The sequence below is a fragment of the Sodiomyces alcalophilus genome, assembly GCF_042370955.1.
Source record: "Sodiomyces alcalophilus JCM 7366 unplaced genomic scaffold ACRALscaffold_2, whole genome shotgun sequence".
NCBI classification, from domain to species: Eukaryota; Fungi; Ascomycota; class Sordariomycetes; order Glomerellales; family Plectosphaerellaceae; genus Sodiomyces; species Sodiomyces alcalophilus.
Genome location: NW_027263533.1, coordinates 4,856,888 through 4,869,111, shown reverse-complemented (window position 1 = coordinate 4,869,111; position 12,224 = coordinate 4,856,888). Strand labels below are relative to the sequence as shown.

Sequence of the window (12,224 nt, the reverse complement as noted above, 5' to 3'; positions counted from 1 at the left end):
GGTTGCCAGCCAGTCGATGGGTCGACCAGATGGTTTTGTGGGTCCCACGTGACTGCGGGGGGACGTCACGTCAACCACTAATACTCAGCATCTACAGAGAGGTGAATAGCCCCAACTTCCAAGTCTCTGTCAGAAGATCTGTCTAATGGCACCGCTCAACAGGTGTTTATCTAAACATTACGAGGGGCCTGGCTTCATATGATCTGGGTGACGTACAACATCCCAAGATTCCAACCAGCTCGGTGAATACTGTCGGCTACGATGGCAGCACAAATCCAAGGGGAAAGGAAAATGGGACATGAATGAACAGCAGCCAGGACGTTCAATCTCGGCTTTTACTTGACTCATTCTATCAGAAACCCGAAACTGCGCAGAATGGAGTGAACTTCTTTTCCACTTTTGAAGCTGTACTACGGTTAGTTGTTGGATGGCTAATAGAGAACCACCCAACTGACAGCTATACCATCAAACCCGGTCACAGAGGACCAGCGGCATGGTGTATGACGGCGTTGGAAGAACTGCACTACAAATACACGCAAAGCTCATCCTAGTAAGGCACTGCCCAAGCAGGAGCCAGGTGCAAAACCCAGATCTACCGGCCGTTACCTAGCCATGTAGATATCTCCAGAAGCATCCGAGGCATGAGAACTCGTGTGAATCTCAATGAACGCAATCCTGCACCATCGACAAGAAGACAAGAGAATGGTCGACGGTGAAATCAATGCTAAGAACAACGTGTGCTGTCATGTTGGCTTTTGTATCTTCAGCACTAGGTGGGCATATGTACCGTGGAAGACGTACGCAAACTTCGCAGGGGCACAACCACGATTGACACCGTCTTGACTCTTATGGCATCGACTACGCCCGTAAGCGATATCTTGGAGAATACAGCTCGTCTTCAGCAACCCTAAGGCGAGGCTACAAACCAGCTACCTGGGAACCTGCACGCAATACTGGAGCCTATGTAATTGCCAGGTATATGTTGACAGCGCATGATGTATGGACCTGATCCATAAGGAGTCACCAGAATAACTCCTCGCGCGTCCATAGGCAACCCATTGAATAAGAGGATAATCGGACACGAGATGAAGTATGGATGTCAGTTTAGTGTCCCTGCCACAAGAATCTTTTCGGTGATGGGTTTCACCGGGCATCTTTAAGACAGCAGTCACCGAGAAGACGCAAAGGAAAGAGAGTATTTTAGCAAAATATTTGCTGTCTAGCATTTCTCTGCTCTATACCTCATGCTCCCCCATATTATACTTCTCCCGCTCACCCTTCGTATAGTAGCTAGCCAGCTAGCCATAGGAAAATACTACGACGTGCATGTCCTCTCCTACCAAGTCTGAAGATCGAATCGCGTTACGCCCTCATCTTTCAGGAGCAAACAACAAGAGGGCCAGAGACAGACTGCCCACCCCTCACGCACGTAAATGCGGGGTGAGCTGAAGTCAAGCTCGCCAGCACGAAGAAGCAGTGGTGCCTCACCCCCAATCCGATTTGATCTTTTACTCAGGAGAGTTTTCCATACCACAACCGAAAATGTATAAACACTTCTCCCAAAAAAGCACCTCCAGTGCCGCCTTGTCCAAAGAGAGGCAGAAAGCCACATCAAATGACACAAGCTTCCTTATGCCGTTGCAATAGCTGAAGCCTCAACAGGGATATATGGCGGGACGAGGTGCTCATGGTGTGGCCGCTCCTCCTGCTCGGTGTGTCCAGAGCGCTCAGATTGCGCAGTCCCCTTCGCCACCTTGGTCTGAGGCTTCTTTTGCTCCAGCCCCGCTGCTTGCTTGGCAACGCCCTGTTCTGCCACGGCAGCCGTGGACGACGGCGGCATCACAGCACACGCAATTTGTCCCTGACAATGGATGGGACCGGCGTCCTTCTAGTTCACCGGAAGACCATCAATCGCTGTCTGGGTAGCGCCCCATTCCTTCTCGATCAGCCGGCCTCGGGCATGATACAGGAACTTGTACGCCGTCTTAATAGTGCCGTCACTGACACCGGCAACTGCGGCAATATCCTTGGACGTCTTGGGTTCGCCCATCAAGTTCGAAGCCATGTAGATGCAGGCGGCGGCCACAGAAAGCGGCGAGCGACCAGCCAGCTCGGACACGCTGGTGGTCTTTCGCGCGAGAGCGCGCGAAACGTTCTCAATCTTCTGCGAGTTGCGGAACGCGAGTTGGGAGGTGAACCGGGTACATAGGTCTTCGGCGTTGGTGGACGTCGAAGACTTGTATCCACTGAGGTCCTGGATGACATTACCACCTGGATTCTGCTCCTTCACCTTCTGAAGGAACGCCTCAAGCTGTTTGAAGACGCGACCGATTTCCTTTTTGCTGACGTTGGTCACCTGGAAAATCTCGCGGAAAGTGCGGCCGACACCCGCCTGGCGGCAGGCAATGAAGATGCATCCAGCAATGAGGACGTCCTGGGGCTTTCCCTTCATGAAACCGTTATCATGGCACAGCTTGAAGATGTGCTTCGCGCCATCCGCCACGTTCTTGCCCAAATTGATGCTATCGCAAAAAGCGCTGATATCCCGGAACGCCTGGCTGATGGCCTTGGTGCTCTTGTCGGTCTGCGACTTGTTCTGGATCCGCGCCAGGTTCTTGTGGTCTCTACCTTCGGAGAAGGCAATGCTGGTCTCGAGCTGGGCGCCGTCCAGCAGGGGATTACCGGCATCACCAACACGAGAAGGGTCGTCGCCACCGCCATCGTCGTTCGCGAATGTACGCCACTCGGAGCGAGTATCGATGATACGCTCGCCGACGACTAGGCCGCATGAGCCGCAAACCATATCGCCCGAGGAGAACTCCTCCACCAAGTTCGGTGGTTGTTCGCGGCAGTCGGGGCATTCGACGATTACATTGAGATCCTGCCTGAAATCGGGCAGCGGATTGCCGCGCTCGTCTAGAGCCGGTCCTCCGTTTGGGGCCAACATCTTCGGCTGGTACGGCTTCGCCGTATAGATGCTGTTCTTTAGGTCAAACACCTTCCTACGGCGTTTGGCTTCCTTTTTCCGTCGACGGAGTTCTTCTCGTTTGTTGAGAACCGCCTTAAAGACTTTCGGGTTCCTGCTTGGGGAAATTGTTCGCCCCCAGATTCTGTTGGTGCAAAGTTGGACAAAGAGTGGCGAATGCACCTTGGCGGCGGTTTCCTTAACCGGCTTCGAGTGCCAAAAAGGTCACGAGAAGACCGCCGAAGCCAAGTGGCGGTCAAGGACAGATTCCGGAGCGGATTGGAGTGTATGGGATATTGAGAAGAAACCAGCGGCTCACTTGCTCGTTGCGGCTAGAGATCCGAAGCTGGAGATGGCTTGGGCCGTGAGCAGTGACTGCGGTACTCTGCTGGATCCCTATGGCAATAAACCGTGAGCAAACATTTCCTGACTTTCGACAGGAACTCTCTGTCTCACCAAATCACCAGAAATTGATGGAAATCGATGCAAATCGATGCCCAAACAAAAGGAACTGATGGGTTGTGAGAGCGTGTGGTTGTTGCCAATCCGCACAGCCAACCGACCGACCGATTTCTGAACCAGTGAAGGCGTCTGAAGGGAGTTTGCACAATCTTCAGATCGATGAAATAGTCGGGTTGGAAGGTGTCCTCAGGTCATCCAAACGAATCGTCGATTGATTTCGTTGTTCGTTGTTCAGACGTCAGGTCGAGGCGGGTTTTCGGGAGGGCGGGAGTTGGGATGGAGATGGAAGGAGGGTTGGCTACCCAGCAGCTGCCTACGGACATAGATGTAAGGTTGAAATTACTGCTTGGAGTGGCGAAGTTTGTCAGAGTTGCGCCACACGAGTTAAAACAAGCCACATTCTCAGATGACTCGACGGACATTACCTAATCGGTTTGGAGGAAAGCTTCTCTCCCATCCTTCTCGGTCAAGCCGTTGAGCCATTCCGTTCGTACGGATACAGGGACGGACAGTTGATCGGTATCACCGTGATCGCACAGAGAATCAGATATCAATCACTGCTGCAAGCGATAGAATACTTTCTGTCGAGCTAAATATGGATATAGAGTCTCATTTTTGATTCCTTAGCGGTCGTATTCCGCCGACGCTGGGTATTACCTGGGGTATCTTGAAAAGGGAACGGGCAAAAGAAGAAGAAAATACAAAAGAAGAAAAGCCCAGTCAAAAACCAAACACCAAACATCAAGGTCCAGTCTACCTCCAATATTCGAGGTCGCAAAGGCTACATTATGCGCAAAAACCCAAACACCCCGCTGAAATGAAAATCGACAAACAAAGAGTAAACAGATGATGATGAAGGGGGCGGCACTGTATAAAACATATGCGCCGCTGCTGGATTTGGCTGTTGCGCTGCTTCACCAGGTGACACCACGTGTGGGCTGATGAAAGTTCTGGTCGTTCCCATGGGTGGAGGATGTTCCACGGCATGATCGACCGGCGGAGTTGGGATGCGGCGGCATAGTCGGATATAGGATGGCGGGTGGTGTAGAGGCGGCAGTAAAGGGCCAGGGCGCGGGCTGAGGTTTGTCGGAAGGGTCGAGAGGAGAGGGAGGAGGCATGGGGATCTTGATCTCCGTGCCCGGGTGCGGTTCCTTGTATTCGGTCTCGTCGACGACGCCAAAGTTGGTTCGCAGCGTGGGGGGCCAATCGCCAGGGCTGTCATGGCTGGTATTGTAGCGGACGGAGGCAGAGCTCTGGCTGGTCGCGCGCGAGGAGCGTCCGCCTAGGGACTTGCGGAGCATGGAGCTCTGCTGGAGATAGTCGGCGTGGTCGTCGTCTTGGGGTCCCGACTTGGAAGCCTTTCTCCTTCGGAGGAACTCGCGGCGGCTGAGATGGGGTTCTTGTCTGCGCTCTTCGCGAAATTCACGCTCGGCCTTGATGCCGAAGAAGAGGCCTACCCCGACTGATACGGCTGCGAGGGCGCCCACGACTGCGCAAGGGATCAGTGCGAGGACAGAGTCCTGGCTTTGTGAGGACTCCTCAATGTCTCGCGGGCTCAAGTCGTGGCCCACAAAGTGCCCTGGTTGGCGTGCGAGTAGTGTTGGAGACATGATAGCACAAGTGAGGTGGGTAGTATAGAGGGCGTATAGTTGCGAATGATGTCGACGATTTTGGAGGTTGGGGAACTTGTGCCGATTATAGACAGAAGAGAAGGACGAGATGACACCGGCTGCATATCGTGATGAGGAAGAAGGGATATATTCTAGGCGATATGCGCAAGACCACCCGAGATTCTCATCAGGTATGTTCCAAGTCTTTTAAGATGAAGCACTCGTCCCATGCCCTCCATCTCGAACCGGAATATAGGACTACGTAGGGAAGACCAACCCCGGACGTTTCTGGAATCGAAGTGGACGGTTAGGTATGATGCTATTATTGGAGAGAAGGTAAGAGGGAAAGGGCAAGTCCGGTCCGGGGCTGACCCGAGACCAGCTCCGCCCATCTGCCGGCACCTGAGGGTACGGTCTATGTTGGTCTGCCTCGTCGCAAGGTAAGACTGGGTCATTTGCGACAAGGTGTGAAGTAGCTGCTTATGGCACCGGAGAACAGCGCAATGAGAGTGGATTCTGGCTCAAGGGAGGTCGCCAAAGGAGGAAAAAGGAGGGTCCGACAGGAACGAGCCAAGGTCAATGGCCGAAACGATAGGGCTGCTGCAAGGAGACATGTCTAGGACAACATTGTGTGTAATTTCGAGTTACAACAGAGGGACAGACTTTCCAAGTGGCATATGCAGGCTGAAGGTAGGATACTGCACATGTCATGCTCTGTAGGCTGTTTTCGATGTCTGGGAGACAAAGAGACGAATCAGCAATCGAATAGCTTCGACGGGAAGAAGACCGTAGACTGACATCAAAGCAACCCAGCAAAATCTGAAACGAGTGCCAAGGATGGACAAGCATACCTGCATTCGGGTGTGCAGCCGACGACTGGCCTCCCTTAGGTAACCCCTTGCTTCCTCCGATGATTCTCAAGGCTGGTGCCATGAAGCTACGGGGAAACAACTATCCCATGACGTCGCTCCGCCAAACTGCGTAACACACGATATTCATTCGTCCTCAGAGACTGGTTAAAACCCTTGATCTATTTGCAGCACCTGGCCCTTTGACAGTTTCGAGACCTGGAGAAGCTGTCTGGATACATGGCTGTAACCTAAGACTGGGAACAGAAGTCGGGCCACGTCAATAGCTGCGGATGGCCTATGCGTTTCAGCTTTCTACCTATACCGACGTGAGACGGACAAAGACGGGCAGCGCAGGCCTATCGCACTAAGGTAAATCCTCATTCAAAAGAAGGGCAACAGATCGAGCGACACGGTCAGGTAGCCCTACCATAAGCCAAGCGCACGGTCTCCCGGCTTTTCTGCGACCTTCTCCAAGTGGCATGGAGAACTACAGGCGATCAGATTGGTGTAATTGGTGCATCGAGCAGATCAGACGGCCTTGGCCTGTTGACTCGATGTGTGGACGAGGAGTTTGATGACGAGGGATCGGAACTTCAATCGGAAGTACAACGTGCCTTGATACTATTTTAGGACACCACACCAGGACCGGTGGACCCACCTGTACAAATGTTCCCAGCAATGCCGAGTCTTTGAAGGTTGTGACGATGTACTCCGTACCGAGTACACTTAAAATCCCAACGACACACGACCGTCGCGAACATGATACGCCGCTGGTTAACTAAACTGGAATGAAATAAAACAAAGAAATATATCATCTTGAAGGGTCACAGCCCATTCTCCGGGACCTGGACGACTGCGGCGAAGTCTGAACCCAACATCCCAAGAGTTTTGTAAGGACTTCTGGGTCGCGATGGCCGTTATGAGATCCAAAATAGTCCTTCTCTACTCGTGGGGATAAGATGGATATCGTTTCCTACTACTGGCCTTGGCCTTGGGAGCAACATGCCTCCCGCAACCCGTCCCACAGTAAAGGGCGTTCATCGCGGGAATCCTTCAGGTCGAAGGTTCGGGCGTACAGCCTCAAGCAGTCTCCGTTATACTCTCTCATCAGTGCTGCGGACATTTTACCTGCGGCAGTGGGATTAGTTTCATGCCTGCTGGCAATGTCTCCGTCAGCATTACAGCCGGCCGAGAATGCTTCGTCTACGCCGACCGCTGCTGTCCCGACGGTTGAAGCCGCAACAAAACGAACTGGCCTATATCTATCGGAGGATGTGAAGTTGAAGGATGACGAGCGCCGACAGGGTAGTGCGGGTTTCTTTTGTTGCTGTTGTCGTTTTGTTTGCTTTTCCATGTATTTTCTTCTCATTTCTGCATCCTTTTCAAGTTTTCATTTCACATCTTGCCGACCGCTCCTCCGCACCATAGCATCGGATCGAATCACTGTCCCTGTACACCGACCACATCGGATTCAGGTTCCCGGTATTCCAGTTGTCCGCCGTGGGCATCCGGAGAACCAAGGTCCTATGACCTGCGCAAAAAAACACAAAACATTTAGAAGGCTTAGCAGCCCTGACAGCTAGCCTAAGCCCTGTAAACCTCGACTCTGGGCCCTTCTCCACTGACAGAGCCACCATAACTTACTTAGTACGCACTTGGTCCGGAGAAGACTCGGTCGAGATGCGGGGACGGAGAGTCTCCGGACATGGAATTGATTACTGTACAGTGTACGCTGTACCTGTCGACCCCATCATCGACGGCCACCTAGTCAGCAGCATGCATTGTAGGTACTTGTGCGAAGTAAGCAATCCCATTTGCCGACAACTCCACTTTCCCCACTCCGAGCACACGACTTGCCCACCGTCGGAGACTACTCAGTCGTCTTACGTACGCACCGACCAAGCACCAAACTGCAACGACCGACTGCCTGGGCCATCCGGCCTTCATCTTTATCGATCACTATGTCGTTGCAACGCACCGGCCGGCGAGCATTCCAATGTCTTTCGACTTCACCACAAATACCCAGCGCCGGCCTCTGGGCCAGGCGTGTCGGAAGGAACTTCACGTCAAGCACCGTCTCAAGGGCCCAAAGTTCTAGCAGCTCGCTGCCCCTGGAAGGATACCGCGTGCTGGACATGACGAGAGTGTTAGCTGGTGTAAGTCGAACTCATTTCTCGCCAAGCAGAGAAAATCCACCCTATCGGCCTCCCGGTTCCAACATCCGACTCCCTTCTCTCGACTGGTCAAATCGACGCAATCAATCCTAAGACCCAAGTGCTAAAGTGACCACAGCCTTACTGCACGCAGATCCTGGGTGACCTGGGGTACGTGCCGTCTGCCCACGGAGGCCCGACATGCTGCAACTCACTCGCTCGCTGACCTCATCACCCTTTCCCATCACCAGCGCCGAGGTCATCAAGATTGAGCACCCCGTTAGGGGAGATGATACGCGTGCTTGGGGACCACCGTATGCCGCCTATCAGCCGGGTTCTTCCTTGAAGGGTCCAGGTGAATCCGCATATTTCCTTGCCGTAAGTTTTACCTCTTATCTTACATACCAATGTGTCTTTATGCCTATTTTCTTTTTCTTTTTTCTTATGGTTTCTCTTTTTCCTCTTATTCTCCTACGTTCAGCTTCTTTTCTCCTTCTTCCGGTCGCTATCCGTACTTTTCCGGCGGCATTATCTCATCCCTACTGACGGCCTCGTAGGTTAACAGAAACAAAAAGTCCCTGGCACTCAACTTCCAGCATCCCAGTGGGACCGACATCCTACATAAGCTCGTGGCCAAGTGTGACATTCTTGTCGAGAACTACCTGCCCGGCACTCTTGCCAAGTATAAGCTTGACTATGATACCTTGAGCGCGATAAACCCTGGCCTCATATATGCCTCCATCACCGGCTACGGTCAGACTGGGCCGTATGCTAACCGTGCCGGATACGATGTCATGGTCGAGGCCGAGTTCGGTCTCATGCATATTACTGGCAGCCGAGATGGACCGCCAGTCAAGGTAGGCGTTGCCGTGACTGACCTGACCACCGGTCTTTACACCAGCAACAGCATCATGGCCGCTCTCTTGGCACGGGCCAAGACCGGACGGGGTCAGCACATCGACGCGGCGTTAAGCGACTGCCAGACCGCCACGCTCGCAAACATTGCCAGCAGCTGCCTTGTCAGCGGTAAGAAGGACTCGGGCCGCTGGGGAACTGCACATCGTGAGTGGTCTCCCGTCATGTCAAACTGAGAGACGAATATGCATATCAGTAGAACAAGACAAACGAGGGAGAAGAAGCCTATCATTCTAATATCAACGCAGCATCCATCGTACCTTATCGATCGTTCAAGACCAAAGACGGCGACGTGCTGCTGGGCGGCGGCAACGACCGTCTCTACAGTATTTTCTGCGACGGGCTCGGCCGACCCGAGTGGAAAGAAGACGCCAGGTTCCGCACCAACGCCGATCGTGTCGCGAACCGGGACGAGCTTGAGGCCCTCATCGAGAGCGTCACCGTCACCAAGACGACGGAGGAATGGCTTGGCATCTTCGAGGGCAAGGGAATGCCGTACGCTGCCGTCAACGACGTGCAGGCCACCCTAGCACACGAGCACACAAAGGCTCGTAACATGGTCGTGGAGGTGGACCACGACCAGTGCGGGACCATCAAGTTGGTCAACACGCCTATTAAATACTCCGAAAGTGAGCCGAAGGTTCGTACTGCGCCGCCTACTCTGGGGCAGCATAGCCGTGAGGTCTTGTCCGATCACTTGGGCATGTCGGAGGAAGAAATCAGTTCACTACAGAATATCGGGGTAGTAAGGTAAATTCATGTTGTGTCCCTCGGCAGGTAGAATCGTAGAAGCGTTTCGAAGGGGGTGCGAGTCAATTGCACCTCAACTTTAGCCAAGGTGCAAACCAAGTGAGTTACGGTACTGGATTCTGAGGGCATCGGTAGTCTCGCTGTAGCACCTTACCTTACCTAGTACATACAAGCCAATGTGTCTCTTGGTCTCATCACTCTCTATCCGGGGTGAAGGAAGCCCTACTCTGTACACATGTTATGCTTCGCATTTAAAAGAGGAGCCTAGAAAGTCAAAATTTTGCCCGAGTCCATGAACTAGGTCTCGGTAAAATGGACCAAGCTTAAGCCACTGAGGCATATATTCTCCTTTCCACTCGCTGCCCTATATTCCCTCGGTGTGTCTCGGTGTACTTCGGTGTGTTAGTATTCGTACCATTGGGCACGTGCCATTCACGTGACGCCGCGTTCATACTCCGTATTCGTAGTCTCTCGAATTGGTTACTCGTCTCTCGCCCATCAACTACAGTTCTTCAACAAAAGCAATGAAAAACGAGATCAAAGTCATATTAAAAGTGAGTAATCAATCTGGAAAGTCTATACAAGAACATTGAGCCAATGCTTCCAAGGATACCGTATAAGGATACTTCATTGCCTTATTCTCCTGGGACGGCATCCATCATCTCCACGCGCTGGTCCTTGGCCTTCTCCTGCTGTCGAGCCGACGTGGGCAGCATATTCACCATCGGAATCCAGAAAGTATACCAAGATTCTTTTGCGGCACTTCGCCCCTGTAACGGAGAAGTCACTCCACCATCTTGACAATGTCCGAATCTCAGACGCCAATTCCCGACCAGGCGGATGAGAAACCAGCCGAAACGACTGAACCTATTCAGACAATAGAGGCCGGTGACCACCAGAATAGTGAGCCAGTGGCCACCGAATTGGAATCGAGCAGAGAAGAGCCAGCGCAGCTCATTGCGAAAACCGAACCCCCCGCGTCACAATCTCCTACCCACTTCCATGTGCCTCAGTTCTCAAAGTCAACCCAAGAGATCTTGGATCGTATGAGGAGCAACTTGCGTCGCGCCACATCCCAGCCCGCATCTGAGTCGGCAACTCAGTCTACGTCGACTCTTCCTGTACGGTTTGGCGTTACCTATGAGGATGTTAAGCGCAGACTTGTGGAGCAGCTGAAGACGTCTGATCACATTGATCCCTCGCCAGCCGCCAAGCCGCCGACTCTCGCAGCGGCTTCAGAAATGCCCGATACTCTCTTGATGCCGAGCAACGCCAGCCCTGTTCGGTCCTTCTCGTCAATTCCTACTCCAAGCCTGAAGCGGAAGAGGGTTGAAGATGGCCCCACGTCTTCCACCACTTCACTGGACTTGGGTCAGTCCACCCTTCCGATGCCGCGACTGAGCCCTATTCCTAAGGAAGACGAGGGAGAGGGGCGCGATTCACCAGCTCCCGTTCTCAACGGCACGTGGAGCCCTGTAGAGATCGAGCGAATGCGGGAAGAGCGGCTGGGATTGCTGCCCGAGTTCAACAAGCCTCATCTAGTCGGTTTCGTGGGCGGAGACGCCGCATTTTCTCAAGTACGTCGCTGCCGCATGAACCGGAGACTCTTACCCAATCGTTACTAACGCTGACCTCCATTTCCAGAGAAAGGCGTATTTCTCACAACTCAGAGACTCGGATCTCGTCAATCTCCTGTTATTCAGTGACGCGATCAAGGACGGCCTGCTAGTCGATGTCCTCGCGTCCGTCTCGCGGAAGCATCCCGACTTGCCCCTCTTCCCACGTCCCGACTGGGATACCGTGCGTTCCCCTTTCCAGAGAACTAACCGCAGTGAAATCAAACAAGAACCAGAAACTGAGGAAAGATATCTAGATGGGTGCCGACGACTGGGCAACCCTTTCCCGGAGCGGCCACACGGCTACCAAAACAGAATTGGATGCGAGCGCCCCGCCGGCGCACACCACTAACACCGTTCCGGCCACGGCCGCACCGGCACCGAAGCGACCGCCCAGCAAGAAGCCCAAGACTTCCGCCATCCGCAAAGTCCAAGAGTCCGAAGCGGTGAGTCGGGAAGTAGTGGAGGAAGAGGAGCAGCTTATTGAAGAGCCTCTGCCTCAGGCATGGCCGAAGCCTGGACATGGACTGTACGCGACGCTGCCGCCGGAACGAGACGATACGACCTTGCGCGATGATAATGACGAGGAGGCGTTTAGTGGGTTCTTTGTGGATCGGATGGGCAGGCAGGTTATCGAACCCATCTCCGGGTAAGATTGAGATGGGCCAGCCCGAGAAGTGTATGGGTCAAGAGGACAAGTCGACTGCCCTCAGGAAACGGTCTTGTTTCTTTCATGCCAGACCTAGTTGACGGCTGCCCTCCGTTTTATAGTGGTTATACCCGGATCAGTGTATCAAGACGATTGCTTCACCAAGAGAAGTTCAGCGCCTGTCTGTCTACGCAAATATGTACGGGACCAAGTGAGTTACCGTTGTACTGCATTTCGGTGTTCTCGAGTTGCA

The 12,224-nt window shown here is 53.2% G+C and overlaps 4 protein-coding genes across 4 annotated transcripts; 2 read left to right on the top strand and 2 right to left on the bottom strand.

Moving 5' to 3' along the window:
- Positions 1-1,202: 1,202 nt before the first annotated feature.
- Positions 1,203-3,687, bottom strand: ACRALDRAFT_1061897 (uncharacterized protein). The gene has a single exon (XM_071016500.1). It carries the CDS (start codon positions 2,945-2,947, stop codon positions 1,889-1,891), a length of 1,059 nt encoding a protein of 352 aa, XP_070877816.1. The 5' UTR covers positions 2,948-3,687; the 3' UTR covers positions 1,203-1,888.
- Positions 3,688-4,341: 654 nt separating this feature from the next.
- Positions 4,342-5,289, bottom strand: ACRALDRAFT_1080473 (uncharacterized protein; the record flags this gene model as incomplete). The annotated part of the gene is made up of 1 exon (XM_071019024.1): positions 4,342-5,289. The coding sequence occupies exon 1, from the start codon at positions 5,035-5,037 to the stop codon at positions 4,342-4,344; it is 696 nt and encodes a 231-aa protein (XP_070877815.1). The 5' UTR covers positions 5,038-5,289.
- A 2,546-nt stretch (positions 5,290-7,835) lies between these two features.
- ACRALDRAFT_1075224 (uncharacterized protein) lies at positions 7,836-9,928 on the top strand. The gene is made up of 5 exons (XM_071018350.1): positions 7,836-8,044; positions 8,181-8,212; positions 8,293-8,419; positions 8,599-9,103; positions 9,205-9,928. Exons 1-5 carry the CDS (start codon positions 7,850-7,852, stop codon positions 9,708-9,710), a joined length of 1,365 nt encoding a protein of 454 aa, XP_070877814.1. The 5' UTR covers positions 7,836-7,849; the 3' UTR covers positions 9,711-9,928.
- Positions 9,929-10,976: 1,048 nt separating this feature from the next.
- Positions 10,977-12,133, top strand: ACRALDRAFT_1061894 (uncharacterized protein). Its single transcript, XM_071016499.1, has 3 exons — positions 10,977-11,283; positions 11,351-11,506; positions 11,580-12,133. Exons 1-3 carry the CDS (start codon positions 11,095-11,097, stop codon positions 11,973-11,975), a joined length of 741 nt encoding a protein of 246 aa, XP_070877813.1. The 5' UTR covers positions 10,977-11,094; the 3' UTR covers positions 11,976-12,133.
- The last annotated feature ends 91 nt before the right edge of the window (positions 12,134-12,224 follow it).